We start from the raw sequence: 20,633 nt of genomic DNA, 5'->3' as shown, positions 1-20,633 counted from the left end.
GAGGAGAATACTCCTTCACCCTCCTTAGACCATGGCATCTCCAGCTCCTGCACCCTCACTGGCAATTGCCTGTATATATTACACTTTATTTATTACCATCTTTACTAACATTTTTTTGTTGTCTCTTTTTTGTAACCCATGATTAGCCTATGTAATATTTTTGTTGACTTAAACTAATGTTGATTTTCATGACTGCGTTAATGTCATTTCACCTAATAACTTTTTACACAAGGACTATTTGTTGATGTCTAAATGTTATCAGTATTTATCTGATTTGTTGTCTCTGGCTAAAACTTATAATTGTCTTCTTTGGAAGACTACCTGATGAGTTAGTGGCCTAAATGACACTAACCTCACTTATCAATAGTTGTTGATTTAGGCTGCCATAAAACCTTTCCATTATCGTAATGTTATTCCTCTTTGTATTTTATTTTATTTTTGCTTATTCCCTTAAACACCCCATTTAAATTGAATAAACAAATGTCTGATAAACAGATGTCATTCTGAGAGTAAAAATATAGCACTTTATTGTTAAACATTTATGCCATTGTTAACAAAAGCATTGCATTTTGATGTTTCTGTTAACTCTGTGTGGATATTGCAGATAAACATCTGAAAGATGCCATGACATCAGTAAATATCGGAGCCTGTTCGTTGAGCTGCATGAAGTCGTTGCTGATGATTTGGCTGTTGTGTTCTTGTAGGGAAAGAGTCCATTATCATCTGATCATGATATATTCATCAGCTGTCCTGTATGTTGAGCCTACACTATTTGAAACAACAGCATTCTTTTTATTGTCATATACAAAAACACACCTGTAATTCACAATTAACATGTTGTAACCCATGTTAAAGAAGTCAGCAGTGCTTATTCAGGGGGAAACATTTACTCCGGGTACCCTGGTTTTCTCCCACAGTCCAAAAAAGTCAGGTTAATTGGTGACTCTAAATTGCTCACAGGAATGAGTGTGAGGGTGTGAGGTTATTTGTCTCTATGTGGCCCTGTGATGGACTGGTGACCTGTCCAGGGTGGACCCCTGCCTTTCACCCAAAGAGAGCTGGGATAGACTCCAGCAGATCCCCGTGACCCTGGTTAAAGGAATAAGCGGGTATAGAAAATGGATGGATGGATGGATGGATGGTATACAGAGACATCTAGTGGCCACAGGCTGTCTGTGCACAATATGGAAGGAAGCATATATGGGCAGCTAAATGCATTAGCCACCCTCCCACATCACCCGAGTTAACACATTGCAGTAATCTGGGGGAGAATATAAAGATAACTATGGAAATATAATAAAATAATTAATGTTATGAGATGCCAATGAGGAACCCTGCTGTAGTATTTTGGCGCATAGTGCCAAAGGAGACTTTTAAAATCAATTTGGGGTAACATGACATTAGAATAAACAGCAAAGGATCAGGTCCATCAGTGTTACAGGCACAATCCAGTCCTTTACTTAAGTGAAAGTAGAAATACCACAGTGTAAAAATGGTACAATTTAATTATATTTAAGTAAAATAAATCATTAGCAGCAAAATGCAGCTTTGTAGCCTGTGAATTTACCACTAGGGCTCAGTAGAGTTTCTATATAGAGCTGTAGCTGTGTACTGTATTTTGTTTTATTCATCTGATTCTGAGAAGTAACAAAATGAAATACAAATAATAAAGACTGATGAACATGTACTGTGTTCTGCCACTGGATTTGGACATAAACCTTTGCACTGCAGCACGTACTGAAGAGGAACACGTGGCTTATATTATTGGTGCAAACAGTAGAGCAGGTAATGTTTCAAGATCATCATGGCAGAAATAACAGGAAAATGAGAGTCGGCGAAAAGGGTGAGGACAAACAAGCTGCTGAAGTTTTCAGCTGGACTATGCGTATATAATTTGAGCTTGGTGCTATGTTGGCTTCGTCCAGCAGGGGGCAGACATGCAGCGATGTGTCTGCCGCTGCTATGAAACAGGAAGAAGCAGAACAAGAAGTGGAGCCTTTGGCGGAAGTTGTGCACTCGTTTTTAGCGTTTAGCGAACCGTGCTCCGAAATAAACGTCAACACGGTTCGTTTGTTCGCATTAGTGATCGCACAGCAGGTGTAGCGTTGTTTTGGTCGTGTCCGGTAATAAACGGGTCTGTGTTGTGAAGTTAGACGCGGTTATTTCGCGGTGCTTGTTTCCTCTTTAGCAGCGTTAGCCTGGCGTATATGGTGGACGGAGGTAAGACCTTAGCAGATGTTTAGATTTAGCCTCTGTAAAGTTAACTTACCATTTATACACTTTGGACACTTTGCTCATTTTGCTTTAAATGTCTGGAGGAGTTTGATATGAAGCCTGTTGTTGACCGTGTTTAGTGACAAACTGCGCAGAGATTAGCTAAATTAGCATGTGTGCTCCTTCAGGCAGCTGCAGCTCATTTGACGTTACAGTAACTTTACATTTCACACGTGTTTTGTTTAAAACACACATTTCCTCGTTAATCTAAAGCCTCTATTTCGTTAGCGAGTGCTTTTATTGTGTTATTCTAGTCTGCTGGTGGCAGGAACTGTTGAACTGGCTTGTTCACGGTTTTTGACCTCATGTAAAATTCACTTGTAGGTGTTAAATAAGTGTCTTACTGTTATTTTTAATTATTAATACAGCCGCACGTGTAGGCTATGATGATTACTGAATTGAATTTTTCCATTGAGGTGGAAAAAGAAGAAAAATATGATTAAAGCTGAAATAAACTCACACAGTTGGTGGTTAATTTATTTTCCCTCATTGCCTCTTTTCATGTGGACTTGTCAAACTGAAAGAGGATATAACTTACATTTTATTTAATGTACCTTCTAAACCTTTTATGAATAATTTGGTGAGTCCTGCAGAATCATTGTGGCAACGAGTTGTTAAAATGCACGTTTCTACATTATATTTTAAGCTATGACTAATTACTTTAATCAATGCTAGTAACTAAGGTCCGCTGCCTGTGATTGTGTGCAGCTGTATAATATTAATGTAGACTGGTGTAAAATATTAAACAGATTTTAAATTATTTTGTCAGGGAGTTAAATCAATAACTTAAAAATCACAGGTATAACCAGTATGTTACTTGAATCAACGAATGACTTAGACTGTCATATAGATGTTCTCAAGGTTAATTGCAGTGCAGTGTAAAAAAAACCTACTTTCATAAAAGATTTAGTGTTTATAGGTTAATTGCTTCAGTTTCATTGTAGAGCTGGTCAATGTGGTTGAAATCTTTATCACACTGTTTTGGAGCTGTAGCAATTAGTCCATTAATCGGCTACACAATCAACATTTAACCATTGTCTTTTTCTTTTTGTACTTGAATACTTGCTTTAGTCTTTTCTGCTGCTTCTTGGCTATGAAATGTGAGGAGCTGTTTTTTTTTTTTTTGACTCAAATGATTCACATAATTGTCAACAGTATTTGTTTGGCTGCATTTTATAGGCAAAATATTTAGAAAATTGTTCATTAGCAGTAAACTTTCTACCTATGTATATACTAAAGGACTTTTCTTATAATGGTACATAAATCATGATATGACAAATTTATGCAAACAAGACTCTTGACAAAAAAATCTATTTTTTATATTACAGATTTGTCAGAAACACACTAAACAGAACAGTACAATGAAATCATGTTTTGACTTGATTCTGGTAGAAGTTGTTAATCTACAATACTGAATTTTTAGTCCTACTTTGTGTAGTTGGACAAGAGCAGAGATTAAATTTGGGACAGACCCAAATTGTTTGAACATAAGGAAATTTTCAGATAGTTTTTCATTCTGCTGCTCAGCTTTAAACTTTAATGCAGGAGTATGCAATTCCAGTCAAGGGACAGTCCTTGGATGTGTTCAATCAATCAGTAGCTGGAAGATACAAATTCACTTTGTCTTCCCCCCCTCCACCCTCATCTGAAATAGTATCTTCCAGCTTCTGATTGATTGAACACACCTGATCCAAGAAATCAGCAGTAAGTACAGTAGGGATAGTTGGAAAATAAGCAGGACAGTGGACCTCAGGGAACATGGGTTATACAATCCTGCTTAAAAGGATTAGTCACTTTGAAACTGGAGCCATTAGATGATTTTTTTTTTTTTTTTTTAAAGTTGAATTTTAATAGTACCTGAGTTAGTCTTGTCCATGTTAACACAAACTGGGCAGTTCATTTAACCTAGTCAAACAAAAAATTTAATTAGAAGTAGCTCAGTAATGATTGTCTGTACTGTGCCTTACTGTTGTCCCTGCAATCCTAATTCCACTTGTAACAATTTTTTTTTTTCTCCTCTTTGAGGTTGGCAATAATGTCAAGACAACATTCGCGATCTCCACGTTACAGGTAAATTAATTTAATTTTTGTTTTTGTGTCCCAGAAGATCTATGCAAGTTAAAACTGGAAAATAATTTTATTTAATCCTTTAATGACGCTGGTGCCATCTAAAACAATGTTTGTCTACTCACCTTAATGTCCATGAATCCAAAACCTGGTTTAGCCTTTCTTTCAGTGCTGTATACTGTGGAGGGTTACAGTTTCCACATAAACCAATTGATTTGAAAATGCACTTTTAAAGAGGAATAAATTGTTAAATTCATAATATGGGTTAACAAATCAGGTTTTAATTGGGTGTCTAAAATGTCAATTCCTGCTGCTTTTCCTTTTTGCTTTAACATCGTTTGCGTTTTCATTTATCAATCATTAACTATACCTTTTAAGCAAGTAGTCTGGCCAAGATTGAGCTCTCTTTCAAGCGAGACTTGTGAACAAGAAAAACTGTTTAAATACAGACGTGGAAATGCACACAAGGGCTGTGCACAGGTACACTGGGGCATCAACTGCTCAAGCTTTTTTTTTTTTTTTTTAAAAAAAAACCCCCTCTAACAATTATTTATATATATTTAAAAAAGTTACTTGATCCTTGAGCCTGTGATGAGATGATTAACCATTAGATGAGTGGTTAAACCTTAACATGCAAGCTTGTAATGTCCCTGAACTGTTGTATTGAAATGACAGTCAATGGTGTTTGTACTGGACTCACTGGGAGTTGTGGTTGAATCGTCACTGTGCTGCTTCTAGATACGCAGAACTGTATTTGAAGCCTTTGGGTTTTTGATCATTTCTGAGTTTTTACACTACTCTTTAAAAAGGTGGCTGATGGGCAGAGTTACAGTGTAATTTAAATTGAAAATTATTTTAAAAGAAAATAAAAAGGGCAGATGCTTTAGTGTCATGGGATCTCTCTGGATGTGCTGGTTGCAAATATCACAAGTACGTTGTGTTGGTCTCTGTCACTAATATGGATCTGTCAGAATAAAGCCATGAACATTAACATGAAAGTGACTTTTCTGAATGACAAAAAAACATTGCTTTAACAGATTGATGCCAGTAATTATACGTATCCCATGTTTGTAAGGGCTTTAGAAGGCAGAGTTAATGAGCAGTGGAGTACAGATAAACAATGGGATGCTCTACTATCATTTAACCCTCTGGGGTCTGAGGGGGTTTTTGGGGCCTGGACAAATTTTGACATGTCCTGACATTTGTGCTTTTTTAAACATATTAATGTCTAAAGTCTAATAACACTGTAATCAGCACAAAATTGGCTACAATAATATGTGAGCTTCAAGTTTATACATTGTGTTTTTGAGAAAAAAGTGGTTATGCATGGCTAGTGAAAAACTGCAATTTTTTACTCACTGAAATAAGACCATAAAACACAAACAGAACAGTCTTGGTTCACAAGACTTTGGAGACCTGCATGTTGTAGGCTAAAGTGTTTACTTCAGAGTGCTGTGAATGTCATCTTGTTCACACATTCACAGAAAACAATACACTGATTTAAATTTTCTAAGACACTTTTTGTCCAGAAAGGCCATATGCAAGAGGGTGTGTCTGAGGATGAATAGTCATGTGATTTACCTGAGAACACAAAAGACGCACTGAACGTCCAGACAAAGCCGCGCATAATGAGCCTTTCAGTCAATGTAGATGGGACGGATTAGTGCAGCACAATACAACACAATGAGGAGCCAAACGATCCTCATTTGAGTTAAAATCAGTGTTTTTACTCTGAGGACAAGCTAAACTATTTGTCTCTGTGTGGAATGTAAGGAGCGCCGCTTCACGTGCGTAACGCGCCATCATCCAAACGCGTCGAAAAAGTGAGTAAATTCTATGATGAAGTTTGATATTTTGTGTCATTTCTCGGGGGCGTGCACATATTTTCCTGGTTCACCTGAGATTATTTACATGTGAACAGTGGACAGTGTACAAGGCGGGACCGCATTACCTGTAATGAGGTGAGACAGGAAAAAACGGACTTCTCCTTACGTTCATACGGATTAAATAAAAAGTGATGATTTGTTTTTGACTTGAATTGTTTCACTCAAAAGAAAACATTTCAAGCTTTCTAGCCGTATAATTCTTATTTTTATGAGCCAAGTATTCGCTGAGATTCTGGTTGTTTTATTTACGCATCTGTGAAGAGAAATGGCAGAGACAGAAAAGTCAGAGAGCGCACCCTGTCGGCTTTCTTTATTTAAAAAAAGCACAACGTTTTGTTGTTATTATCATGGTATACCACTAAAACTAGACCCTTTACAGATTTGAATGATATACTTCTTTTATCTGTACGATCAGAATTGACGGAGTAATTTAAGTTTGTTTCGGCCTTATCAGAAAAAGATGCGTCAAAACGTGCCGGCGCGTGTGTCGACCCCAGAGGGTTAAGGACTATCCCACCTTTTTAGAAAGGCTAAGACAGTGGTGAGTGAGGAATTTATCTACTGTCATAAATTAGAGTGCACTGTGCTGCCCAAAGCCAAGGGTGATTAATGTGGAGGGAGATTTTCAGTTTGATTTTTGTATTAAATTACAATGTGGATATTGATTTATTTATTCCTGTTTGTATTTTTTTTCTACAGGAGATTCCCTTGGGAGGAACCTGACTTTGATCCTTGTAAGGTTCTTGCACATTTGGATGGGAATCCTTTGGAGAGGGGCCACCGCCCCAGAGAAGAAGCTGAAGAACACTATTTCAGGGAAGGCACGTACCCAGATGGCCAACGAAGATCTCTTCCTTTCCCAATGGAACGTCATTTTGGGCATCAGCGTCATCCAGATCAAGAGGAGTTTTACCGCCGGAGGACCTCACCCCATCATCATGTGATGGGCTATGGTGACCAGAGGCTTTCGCCACTACGTCCTGGAGGAGACGGAGATAGACACAGAGGAGGGTTTAGAGAAAACTTCCAGAGTTTCGAAAATAGGGGTGGGTCGTCTCAGTCACCTCCAAGGTTGGCAAGGGAAAGGCTGCCACCAATACCAAGGTCATATTCAGACCACCATCAGAGAGAGACGGGGATGGGCTGGAGAGCCGAGGAGCAGGGCAGAGGTCGAGGGAGGTTCAGAGACCTCAGCCCCAGGTCAGATGACAAAAGAGGGGGAACAGGTAGGGATAGAGGAACGAGAAACGCACAAGGTTCTAAAAGGGACAGACGAAGGGAAGAGCCTCATCAATCCAGGAACCATCCCTTTAAAAGTCGAAGAGAAATGGATGGCACCAGTCATCTTGGGTAATTTATAAGCAAAATATCGCAGTCAACAAAGGAAACGAAGAATGCAAAGGATTCCCTTATTTGTATTTGCCTTACTGTTTTTTCACTGTTTTCCATCATTGATTATCTTCCATAATACAAAATGTTGGTCTGAGAAATGCTGCATAGTTTAAAGTTTTCTTTCTATGAATGTTCTTTGGCTATGTTGTGGATATGTTGTATGTAATTTATTTTTTTATATGCTCAGAATAATGTAGTTGCTAATACAAATGGCAGCTTTAATGGCAAAAGTAGTTGAATAGTATAAAACTTTCAGTATAAATAAAAATGTGTTCTATAGTGGTGATGTGTAACTCATATGATACAGAGATAAAGAGCTTATTTTATTATTGAAAGTTTGTTTAGTGTAACTTTAAAATCATATGTTAAGATGCAACAGTTCTGTCTCATTATTGAACCATGTCACCTACTCTTATGCTGTTACAGGTACAGGAATGAGGAGAACTTTGGGGATCAACCTTACTCAGTGGACACACCCAGAGATGGGTATGGAGGAGACGCTCAGGGGAACGTCTCCCATATGGATGTCCGGCATTTGGCACCTCTTGTCATTGAACATGATCATGGCATCACTGATAGTAGAGAACTGCCACGGTGGGAGCAGTTTGAAGGTAGCCGAGGTCTTGACCCTGATTTCAATCGACGGCGGAGTCCCCATCCAACGGGCTCCTCGCAGGCACGTTTCAGGACTTCACACAGCAGGTTGAATGATCAGGAAGACTCTAGAGGAGGCCATTTTCAGAACAACTGGAGAGACCCCCAGTATCATGAAGCTAGGAGTAGTCCTATGACACATGATAGACCCAACCTTGTTAGATATGGCAACCGAGATGGCCCTATGAACCAGAAGGGGAGGGGTGGTCCTCGCCCTCCAAGAGGGAGGTTGAATCATGGACCTGGTGGAAGGGCTGGACTGCCCAAGAATCAATCTCGCTTACAGCAGACCTCCCAAGGATTCCAAAATCCTCCTCATGAAGAGCAAAGACCTGGGTTTGGGCCCTTTAGGGATGATTATGCGGATCCCATTGAAGGCAACTCTAACTGGGCTGAAGGAGAAAGACTTCAGCAGTGGGAACATGACAGGCCTGGAAATCTGGAGGAACACCTACAAAGGGATGACTTGGATCCAAAAATCCTCCACCAGAGGGAGCATAGGTGGAATGATCCGAAAACCAGTAACGTGACTGTTACATCCGATGAAACTCTAACCATCAAAGTGGACACGAGCCGACCCACAAACCAAAACAGGTAGCGATTCTTTAAATGAAATTAAGGGTGAGGGGTGAAAGTTCACACGTTCTTTTTCGAAACTCATGGAGACAAAAGAAGCAGACCTAGGGAATTTGGGGACTGTCATATGAAATAATGATTTTAAAATAAATAAATATACATTTTCATGTCCACTGATATTTGGCTGGATTTGGTTGAAGCTGATCAAACAGGGCTAGATTTTAACATGAAATTTCTTCCCTCGTATGTACTGTAAAACACTAATGGAGCGAGCTTCTGCCAAATTACATGTTGTTACATCATCTGATCAGGAGGCTGTGCAGACTTCTTGAAGAAACCATTTTCATCCAGACTTCTAAAGAAAACCGGTTTGATGAAACTTGTTTGATTCTTCTCTTCAAGCTAAAGATCAAAGAAAACCTTGAAGTATCAGAAGAAATCCGCTACATGAATACGTTATTACTGAAGCTGTGCTTTGGAAGCTGAGGAACGTGACCATGTTGCTGCAAACTTCTTTTCAGATAAGATGACGGAAATATTTTCTGCTTCATCTAATTCAACACAAAGACGACAGCCAGCGCTTGGTACTATATCAAAGATGTTCCTCGGAATAAAATGCAATAAATGGATGGAGCTGTTATTTGAAGCACAGAGAAACCACTGAATCCACATTTTCTGGTGGTGGCCAGCCCAAGCAGTGACTGGCCGAGGAGTGCAACAAAGGCTATGTTCTCATCACATCTTCTGATAGAACCAGCTGGACTCTGTAGGTGCTATGTATATCTTTGAATATATATTTAAGATAATATTCTGGAAAGATGTAAAACCCAGCTGATTTAGCTCCATCACCACATGCCATCTAAGTCTGGTGTCTTTTTTTGTACGACTCTCAGAAAAAGCAGGACCATAAACTCTCACCATGTAAAAAGAAATGTGCCGGAGAAGTGGACCATAACACAGTATGCGCTCTGGATTTGGATTTGGTGCCTTTTTGAAGGCATGAACATCCCAAAAGCTGATGCTTCCTAGTTGTTTTTTTTTAAAGCCATCTTCTCCCATAACCATACCATAGAAGTATGTTTGGAGGAATACTGCAGTATGCCATGTCTTCTTGTGGTCATAAAACGTCAAGAAAAGTTTTTGATCACTTTGGAAACAATTTAACGTATTTGCGTTCTACAGATCTCCTCAGGTGTGGGGTATGGGCAGACCACTTGGTCTATCATTGTGTCATTCTACCAATTTTGGCATTTATGGTGTCTCTGGGTGGTTTTTCCCGTCTGATTTTCATTCATTTCTCCACATAAGATTTTCTGACTCGGTTCAAGAAAGTTATTTCACTGCTCTGAATATGGATAAAGATAAACCCAACTCGACTGAAACCAATGGATGTCGTCTGTTGATTGTTGTTTCACAAAGGAAATCAAGACAGGGCTGGCAGTGCCCTGTGAAAACATGGATTTTCAGATGTGCAAGTCTTTAAAGCTGGTTCACTTCTTGGCAAAATATAATTTTGTCATCCGAACACCAGAGAGAAGGTGGCACTCTCTAAAAGAAGAATTTAAGCGGTTGAAATTAACAAGCTTAAGTATTCTGCGATGTTAACATAAATTAAGCTGAAATCGTGTTTTAACTTGACCAGACCTGCTGATTCACATACCATGTTTTGGGAAATATTTTAGGTCCTGTACATGCTGATTGGTTATAGGCCAGGGGAACATGTCAGCCAAGGTCAAGCAGTGTATCAACGTGACTTCCTACGTTGCATGGAAGAGCAGGTGGCATTTGTCTTTATGGCTCACGAAAGATCCTGTCTTCCTATCTCTTTGGCCCTTCCCGTCTTGTTTCGGTACATGAGCTATGGATGCCGATTGCGATACACTTTACCAAAAGGCTGCCTCTACTACGAAAACTAACATTTTTGCGGCTCAGCGGCAGCATCACAGCAATGCATTGTCCAATGAGGAGGATTTCAGTTGAGTGATTTATGCATTGTTTTGAGTTTGGCTTGTGACTGTTGCATTGGAGACTTGTAGAGGATTAATTTGAATAAGTCATGTCTCATAGGCTGCTAAGCTGATTCAGCTTTTAGCTTGCATCTTCATGGGAATGTTACGTTGGACATTTATAACCAAAATTAGCTAATGAAAGTTTTAATTTGGTGCAGGGATGGCTGTATATTCATTTTTTAGAGTGACAGTGAGGGTCCTTTGTGGCTGGCTCAAGTGACAGCTTGTAGTTTGAAAAATGTTTTTTGTAAACTTCGGTAGGTGGCAGAGTAGTGTTTAATTTGTGGATGTGAGTGGACGTGATTTTTCAGACCGCGTTCCTGCGTGACATCTTCATTAATGCACCTTTAAGTAGTTATCCGTCATGATCCATGAAGAAAATTAAAGTGCCCTTGGTGCAGAGAAAAGAAGAAAATGAAGCCATGAACAGTATCATTTGGGCTGTGGAAAGGAACATTTGATGATCAAAAATATCCTGGATTCTGCTCAAAGAACTTGCTCCACAAAGCTAAAGGTGGGTCAAAAACCTGAAGAAGTTGTGGGTCAACAATGAACCACCATGAGCAGCAGCAAATGTGCCCTTTGAAATTTTGGCCATTTTCCACAGGATTCAAAAAACATGCCTGCAGTCCATGTCCAACTGAAATATCTGAAACTGAGAGCCAGAGTCATTAAACTAAGCTGACGGATCAAACGAGAAAAGATGTGTGGACTTTCACCCAACGTTTAACTCACCTGTACATTGAAAAAGACCTGCTAAATATCTCTAAGATATCAATTGTCAATTCTGGAGCTCTTCAAAGTGTGGGGTAAAGTAAAGGTCTTTATTTCTTTTAACTCAAATGAGGGACAGAAAATTTTTAAAGCAAATTATGTTGGCTAAATGGCAAAATATATGTGCACTCTGAGGACATTTACAGCCTGTCCTTTAGGAACCTGATGTTCGTATCGACCTTCTCTGGAACACTGTAAATAACGAGACTATGAAATGACTGTAGAAACTAACATGCATATCAGGGTAAGTTAATTTTCCTGTGTGGTGTGAGGATATACAAACTTGGGGAATTCCCTCTTGAAACATTTGGTAGATGAAATTTCCAGCATTTCTCTTCTGTACGCATTAAGAGCAGTTTTACCTCTGTTTTTAACCTTCCTCCTCCGCCGCAGCCTGCTGTCTGACTCCTCAGAAAGGCAACTCTCATTGGACTTGGTCAATGTGGGTCGTCAGCGTCTAGACTTTTTGCCCATGTTGGAGCACTCTGGGACCTACCGAGAAACTCCTATGCATAGTGGGACCTTTGTCCAGGAAATCATCACACTGGTGCATCAAGTCAGAGGTCAGTTGTGATGGAGTTTTATGGTGAAGACTTTAAATGTTAAGCAGACTGAGGGCATTGATATTTTAGCCTGGTTTTCCTTCGGTGCTCCCTTTATGCTCAGGACCTCACATAAAGGTTGACAAATATTCACTGTAAATAGTTGTTGAACGTTTACATCCATGTAACATCGCACAGTTAGTCCTTCAGGTTCTAGCTTGAGCAAAGAGCAGCAGCAGCTTATATTAAACTTTTAATAAGTTGTGAAATCCTAAAAGGACACAATTATCTGTTATCTGCACTTCTCAAAACATCTGAAAATAAGATTTGGTAGGTCATGTTTAATCTTATTGAAAGAACATAGTTCACTTAACCATCTCACAGTGTGTCAAACATCCCTGCCAGGGTCATGTGATGACACAGATTGGTATTGAAATGGATGTACGTTTGTGCTTCTTTGTGAAGTGTGAAGAGAAACCGAAGGTTTGACTTCCAGATTATTCCACCGAAACATGACCTTGTGCAGTTTTTAAATTTATTATTGCTTATAAGCATTTGTCATCCTTTGGGGAATGTGGTATTGTTCCCTGTGTTTCTCATGACCCTCATTGCAATGTTGTTAAGCCACAGTTTGTGTGTGTTTACAGAGCAATATTTCAGAAATGGTGGAGTTCCCCTGAATGAGCGTTTCTCAGCTCTACCAAAAGCTGGCCACTCTGAAGAAGCAACCGAGGAGCTAACCTTGGATGAGAGGTTCAGTTCAAGCCGGTGTGTGTGAAGTGTCAGGCATATGTTATTTTTGGTCATCCAAGTGGTCCTAGTGATAGGAAATGGACTATTCAAACTGAAATCAAGTTCAATCCATAATTTTGCAGAGGTAGTCCTGTTACATTTACATATGGAGTGTATCAAATTCCAACAAAACCCCTCCTAATTACTGTCCACATGCAGCTGAAGAAGTGATATTAAAGTTTTCTTAAGCATGGTGCACAAAAGGCTCTTTTTTTTAAAAAAAATCCTTAAACTCTAGATTTCCTCCTCTACAGAGGCTTCAGCTTGAACATAAGCTCACTGCTTGATGACGACGAACCTTTGTTCTCCAGACCTGGATCCATGCAGGTGGGGAACTCATTAATGCTGTTTTGGCATGCTTAATTCAACACTCACTTAATATCACTGGTTGTGGAAAATGGACTTCTCAGTGGGTGTGTTTTGGGTGTGTTTCGGTGTGTTTCCTGATAATGTGGTGACAGGGCTTGAGCCAGCAACCAGTACGATCCTCGGGAGACCTGAGGCATGACCTGGATAGGAGGAGGCAGGAGAGGCTTGAGGGCGTTAAAGTCACAATCCCGGGCAACAATATGGCCCTGCGGCCCCTGGAATCAGTTAGGTGAGGTGAAACTTCCTTTTCTTCCTTTAAATTGCTTGTTTTTTCAGAACATCACATCTCTTCCCTAGGTCAACAATCATATGTTCTCACCCATAATGTAAAAGAACATGATTTATCAGACCAGGCCACCTTCTTCCATTGCTCCAGCTGTGACAGGTGCCCATTGTAGGCACTTTGGTTGGTGGACAGTCATCAGTGTGGGCACTCTGATTTCCTTTGTGATTTCAGAAAGGTACACCTCAACTGTGAGAGACAGAATCTAAAAAGAAAAAAATCCAGAAAATCACATTGTATGATTTTTAAATAATTTCCATTTTATTGCATGAAATAAGTATTTGATACAATAGAAAAATAGAACAATATTTGGTACAGAAACCTTTGTTTACAATTACAGAGGTCAGTTCTTGACCAGGTTTGCACATACTGCAGCAGGGATTTTGGCCCACTCCTCCATACAGGTCTTCTACAGATTTTTCAGGTTTTGGGGCTGTTGCTGGGCAGCATAGAGTTTCAGCACCCTCCACAGATTTTCTATTGGGTTCTGGTCTGGAGACTGGCTAGACCACTCCAGGACCTTGAAATACTTCTTATGGAGCCACTCCTTAGTTGCCCTGGCTGTGTGTTTGGGGTCATTATCATGCTGGGAGTTAGAGTAGGGGAGCTCAGTGCACCGATGGTCCTCGGGCAGTCTAGGCCTATAGCAGCATAACTAAGGGATGGTTCAGGGTTGCCTGAAGCCAGCCCTAACTATATGCTTTGTCAAAGAGGAAGGTTTTAAGTCTAGCCTTAAAAGTACAGACAGTGTCTGCCTCCTGAAGCCAGGCTGGGAGCTGGTTCCACAGGAGAGCTTGATAATTAAAGGCTCTGCCTCCCATTCTGCTTTTGGAAACTCTGGGAACCACAAGTAGACCTGCACTCTGAGAGCGAAGTGGTCTACTGGGATAATATGGTACTATGAGGTCTTTAACCCTCTGGGGTCGACACACGCGCCGGAGCATTTTGACGCATCTTTTCCTGATAACGCCGAAACAAACTTAAATTACTCCGTCAATTCCGATCGTACAGATAAAATATATCATTCAAATCTGTAAAGGGTCTAGTTTTAGCTGTATACCATCATAATAAAAACAAAACGTATTTTTTTTTAAATAAAGAAAACCGTCAGGGTGCGCTCTCGGCCTTTTCTGTCTCTGCCATTTCTCTTCACAGACGCGTAAATAAAACAACCAGAATCTCAGCGAATACTTGGCTCATAAAAATAAGAATTATATGGCTAGAAAGCTTGAAATGTTTTCTTTTGAGTGAAACAATTCAAGTCAAAAACAAATCACTTTTTATTTAATCCGTATGAATGTAAGGAGGAGTGTGTTTTTTCCTGTCTCACTTCATTACAGGTAATGCGACCCCGCCTTGTACTCTGTTCACATGTAAATAATCTCAGGTGAACCAGGTAAATATGTGCACACCCCCGAGAAATGACATAAAACGTCAAACTTCATCATAGAATTTACTCACTTTTTCTGCGCGTTTGGATGATGGCGCGTCACGGACGTGAAGAAGCGCTTCTTGTATTCTACACAGAGACAAATAGTTTAGTTTGTCCTCAGAGTAAGAACACTGATTTTAACTCAAATGAGGATCGTTTGGCTCCTCATTGTTTTGTGTTGTGCTGCACTAATCCCCTCCCATCTACATTGACTGAAAGGCTCATTATGCGTGTCTTTGTCTGGTCGTTCAGTGCGTCTTTTGTGTTCTCAGGTAAATCACATGACTATTCATCCTCAGACACACCCTCTTGCATATGGCCTTTCTGGACAAAAAGTGTCTTAGAAAATTTAAATCAGTGTATTGTTTACTGTGAATGTGTGAACAAGATGACATTCACAGCACTCTGAAGTAAACACTTCAGCCTACAACATGCTGGTCTCCAAAGTCTTGTGAACCAATGTTCTGTTTGTGTTTTATGGTCTTATTTCAGTGAGTAAAAAATTGTAGTTTTTCACTAACCATGCATAACCACTTTTTTCTCAAAAACACAATCATGTATAAACTTGATGCTCACATATTATTGTAGCCAATTTTGTGCTGATTACAGTGTTATCAGACATTAATATGTTTAAAAAACACTGAAAAAAGCACAAATGTCAGGACATGTCAAAATTTGTCCAGGCCCCAAAAACCCCCTCAGACCCCAGAGGGTTAAAGGCCTGGGGTACGTAGCCTGATACTAGAGATAAATTTATCAAGTCTAATAAAGATGAGTTAATTAATGGCACAGTGTCTTTAAGCGTTGTAGCCGGGATGGGGTCTAAGAGACACGTTGATGATTTCGATGAAGCAACTACTGATGTAAATTCAGAGAGATCTATGGGAGAGAAGCAGTCTAAACATAACTGAGGTCCTACAGATGATTCAAGAGCTACTGTAGTAGAAAATTCATTTATTGCAGGTATAGGAAGCATCTGCTGAATTTTATCTCTAATAGTTGTGATTTTATTTGTAAAAAAACTCAAATTCATTACTGCTAAGAGAACACTGGGCTCAACAGAGCTGTGACTTTGTCAGCCTGGCTACAGTTCTGAAAAAAAACCTGAGATTGTTCTTATTTTCCTCTATTAGTGATGAATAGTATGCAGTTCTGGCTTTACGGAGAGCTTTTTTTATATGTCAGTAGACTGTTTTTCCAGGCTAGAAAAATTTCCTCTAAGTTTGTGGAACGCCACTTCCTTTCCAGCCTTCGTGATGCCTGCTTTAAGGTACGAATATGTAAATTATACCATGGGGCTAGTCTTTTCTCATTCACTAACTTCTTTTTCAGAGGGGCCACAGAATCAAGGGATTTGGGGGAAAAACTATTAGATGTTCAATTTCGATGCCATAGGTCAGAACAAGATCAAGGGTGTGATTGAAACAGTGGGTGGGTTTATTAACATTTTGAGTGAAACCAATTGAATCTAATATTGAATTAAATGCAATGCTGAGGCTGTTATTTTCAACATCTACATGAATGTTAAAATCTCCTACTATAATGACTTTATCTGAACTAAGCAACCAAATCAGACAGGAAGTCAGGGAATTCAGTTAAAAACTCTGAGTAAGGGACAGGTGGACGGTACACAATGACAAGCAGAACTGGTTTTTGTGTTTTCCAGTTTGAATACGAGAGACTAAGAGTGAGGCTCTCAAATGAGTTATAATTGTTCTGAGAATTAAAGTTTAATAATAAGTTTGAGTGGAAGATTGCAGCTACTCCTCCACCTCGACCTGTGCTTCGAGGAACATGATACTTTTTATGACTGAGGGGGGTTGATTCATTGACTGACATATTCATCCTGCTGTAACCAGGTTTCAGTAAGATAAAGTAGGTCAATTTGGTGATCAGTTATCAAATCATTTACTAACAGAGATTTAGATGAAAGAGACCTGATATTTAATAATCCACATTTGACAGTTCTGTTTTTCTGTTCAATAAGAGGAGTGGTCTTAATTTTTATTAAGTTTTTATGAATAACTCCTCTTCTGTTAAGTTCTGATTTATTTGATTTATATGTTCGAGGGGCAGACACAGTCTCTATGTGGTTTGAGGGGGGCGGCGGCTCTAAGAAAACTGCAGAGAGGCGTTTTAGACTGAGTCTCTGCGCTCCGGTCCCCACTCTGGGTTGTCAGGCTTTAGGTTGGCTAATAAACTCGGCCAGATTTCTAGAGATAAGAGCTGCACCATTCAAAGTGGGATTTGTGCCGTCTCTCGCTACCAGACCGGGTTTTCCCCAGAAAGTGGCCCGTTTGTCTATGAAGGTCACATCGTTTGCTGGACACCACCTAGACAGCCAGCGACGGAACAACGACATGCGGCTAAACATGTCATCGCTGGTCAGATTAGGGAGTGGTCCAGAGAAAACTCCGGAGTCCAACATTAATTTACCAAAGTTACACACCGACTCAACATTAATTGTAGTGACCTTCGATTGGCGTAATCGGGTGTCATTGCTGCCGACGTTAATAACAATTTTTCCATATTTACGATTAGCCTTAGCCAGCAGGTTCAGATTTGACTCGATGTCACCCGCTCTCGAGTCGGTTTTTCAGCGGGTGTGTTGCTGAGTGGGGAAAATCTATGAAATCGGTGATCCTCGCCTCCAAGGCTAGCAGAATCTTACACTTATTACAGGTATCATTATCGCTAAAGGAGGCAGAGGAATAACTAAACATGTGGCACACTGAGCAAGAGAGAGAGAGAGAGGGAGAGGGAGAGGCCATGTTAGCTAAGCTAAGTAGCTAGCTAAGCTAACCGGTAGGCTAACGAGCGCTAAGTCAGGAAATAGCAATTAATACCGGTCAAAATAGAAAATGTTAAAGTCAGACCTTGAGACCTTCAACCGAGTTCATTAATGGAGAGATAAAAGAAGACGGAGCGAAAGTTAGGAATCGGCACACCGGTTTATTATAAAAGTACACAGACGTCTCCGGAGATCTACTCACACATGCAGGCAGAGAGATCTAAACAATAGATGGAAACTGCACAATGCTTAAACTGTTGGGTAGCGCCCCACCAAAAGGAATTTATATTACTACCTTATATGGAGTTGTTATTGCCAACTGTCTTCTGTGTGTTCTGGGTGGGGGTCGCTTGAGCAAACTAAGGCCAGTTACTTCCTTTATCTTATATGAAGCCCCCATAGGTGCGTCTGCATTCCACAAGTCCCCCTTTTGGGCTCTCCTAAGAGCCCATCTAAACAAATTGGAATTTTGCTATCCCTGTCTTGATCTCCCTTAGGAGATCACATCTCTCGGAGCTGTACCCCGTCCAGGTCATCACTGTCGTCATCTGAGCCCTGGGCCAATAAGAGCATCAGAACTTTCGGGTCGTGTTTCTCTATAGTAGACGATATAAGCCTAACTGCAAGGGAACGCAGGCATGGAATGAAGCAGCACCCACAGGTGACTAAGACCCCTACAAACACAGCAATAGAGACATAATGAGGTTTTTCCACTGACCAAACATACCATTGTTGATACCAGAGTGTTCATGCATAGTGAGAGTGTGTGCAACCCTTCCAGAGCTTTGGAAACCGACCCATCTGGTGCCGTGTTGTTGGGAATGAAAGTGCAACACATATCACCAAACATGGCGCATACACCTCCCTTCTCGGCCAACATGTCCAGCGCCATACGATTCTGAACTGACATCAGGGAGGTAGGACCGGCCTGCTCCGCCAACCCCTCTACCGCATCCCTGGTCAGATTAGCCAATCAGAGTATGTTGTAATGTACGTAATTGATACGGTCAACGTTTTTACTCAGGGTAATAGAAAAGAGAGCTGACCCCTCGGGGCACTCCAATCGCATCAATATACGTGGGAGAACCGACAGAAAGATCAAAATATTGAGAGGTCACCTACCGTTTAGACAAAACATGGCGTCAGCGTCGCGTGGTCAATGCTGGTGGGCTAACCCCTGGCCTTGAAGAGACCAACCGGTTTACCACCAGCACCAATGGCGCACGAAGTCGCACCATAGCGCATGTCCCTACACTGGCAGGGGGAAGACGAACGAGAAAACGTCGGCCGCCACAATAGTAGTATAAACCTGCTCGAGCCCATGACCCGAGGACGGCTCCACTCAGGGTATGGTTACACCAATCCCCTGGGATCTGTCCCAGAGCTACGGAGGGATATATATATAAAAACCGTTACCCTTATCTGGTGTAAAGGGGCCAGTTTTAGTCTTATCAATCGGTGGAAAAATACTAGCCAAGGTAGTACAGTTGGCGGGGGTGGCAGCTCAAGTTAACCCTATCATACACCCATAACCCCATTTGTCCTCTGGGAAAAGAGGAGCTGGTTCAGTTCTTAAGTGGGGGCGTGCGGAGGCACAGGCCACACAGTCCCCTACGTGTTGTTCTTTGGCATTTTGTGCCATCCAAGACAACCACAGGTTCTCCTCTGAATATCCAGTAGCCAATTCCATAATGTCTAGGGGTTTAAGAGTGGAATAATCAACTGCTATCACTTTATCTGTAATGGTCGAATTAGGCTCACTGGACGGGGGAAGTACAGGGAGAAATAGAGGACTTGTAATGTTGTCGGGAGGAGGATCTAGGAAGTTCACCCTAATTAACTCTAGGGGGTCCCTTCCAGTGATGTCTACTCCCAAGAAGAAATACGCAACAGACCAATTGTATGACGAGTTACACAATTGGCCTAAAGAAAGGGACAGAGGGTTACTACTAGGACTAAAATCTGTTTTGAAAGTTGACTTTGGACCACCACTGCTTGCGGGTCGAATCCAAATAGGAGAATGCCACCGTAGTGGGGTCCCAAAGGCCTGTATACTTAGTCATCTGTCCCCAATCACAGGGTCCCCCTGTGATTCGCACGCCTCTCTCCTCGCAATCTGGCACTATGGTAGGAGGGGCACATAAGTAGACATCGTATTCCCGCCAACTACTCGGATATCCGCCACAATTTATGACAGCGCACAGGTCAAATTTGAATAGCGCCTCAGACCGTCGCGTGTAGTTGAGGGTCAACTTAGGTACGCAGTGATACCCTGTCGCAAACCTACGGCGATCCCTGTGAATGATAGTTGGGTCAGTGGAAAAAGAAAATATAATCAAACACAAAACAAAAATCATTAGTCGTAAGGACCCCCAATATCTTCCCAAATCCAACTCCCCAATTGTTAACTAAACTATCTACTAATGGCTAAACATACACAATAAACTAAATAAATCAACGACTAAAACTACTCCTCAAAATCACAACCAACAATCCCTCGAGGTTGCCTCCCTCTGCGCTCTAATTCGTCGGCTGGAGGCTTGGCACACCTCTTGTTGGAGAGGGGCGCTCTTTTTCACCCCCTCCCTCTCGGAAGGCTTCTTCTTTCTTCGGACTGAGGGTGGACTACCTCAGTACCTGACTCCCTCCCCGGGGATTATTCTGCCCCTTTTGAGGAGGGTCCTTCTCTGCCTCAGCCGAGACAGAGGTATGTTGTACAGTGGGTACGGAAAGTATTCAGACCTCTTTAAATTTTTCACTCTGTCATTGCAGCCATTTGCCAAAATCAAAAA

The 20,633-nt window shown here is 40.9% G+C and overlaps 1 protein-coding gene across 1 annotated transcript in view; it reads left to right on the top strand.

The window, feature by feature from the left end:
• The first annotated feature begins 1,986 nt into the window (after positions 1-1,986).
• The window catches only part of LOC113129687 (BCLAF1 and THRAP3 family member 3), a 39,639-nt gene continuing 20,992 nt past the window's right edge, over positions 1,987-20,633 (top strand). Inside the window, exons 1-8 of the mRNA XM_026305715.2 lie at positions 1,987-2,220; positions 4,300-4,344; positions 6,927-7,577; positions 8,046-8,867; positions 12,026-12,195; positions 12,822-12,942; positions 13,221-13,293; positions 13,428-13,564. Coding sequence (XP_026161500.1) covers positions 4,310-4,344; positions 6,927-7,577; positions 8,046-8,867; positions 12,026-12,195; positions 12,822-12,942; positions 13,221-13,293; positions 13,428-13,564 — 2,009 coding nt within the window. The 5' untranslated portion in view covers positions 1,987-2,220; positions 4,300-4,309. The remainder of the gene's footprint in view (positions 2,221-4,299; positions 4,345-6,926; positions 7,578-8,045; positions 8,868-12,025; positions 12,196-12,821; positions 12,943-13,220; positions 13,294-13,427; positions 13,565-20,633) is intronic.

Source organism: Mastacembelus armatus, unplaced genomic scaffold (genome assembly GCF_900324485.2).
Source record: "Mastacembelus armatus unplaced genomic scaffold, fMasArm1.2, whole genome shotgun sequence".
Lineage (NCBI taxonomy): Eukaryota > Metazoa > Chordata > Actinopteri > Synbranchiformes > Mastacembelidae > Mastacembelus > Mastacembelus armatus.
The sequence above is the reverse complement of the archived record's forward strand: the minus strand, read 5'-3'. Positions and strand labels throughout refer to the sequence as shown.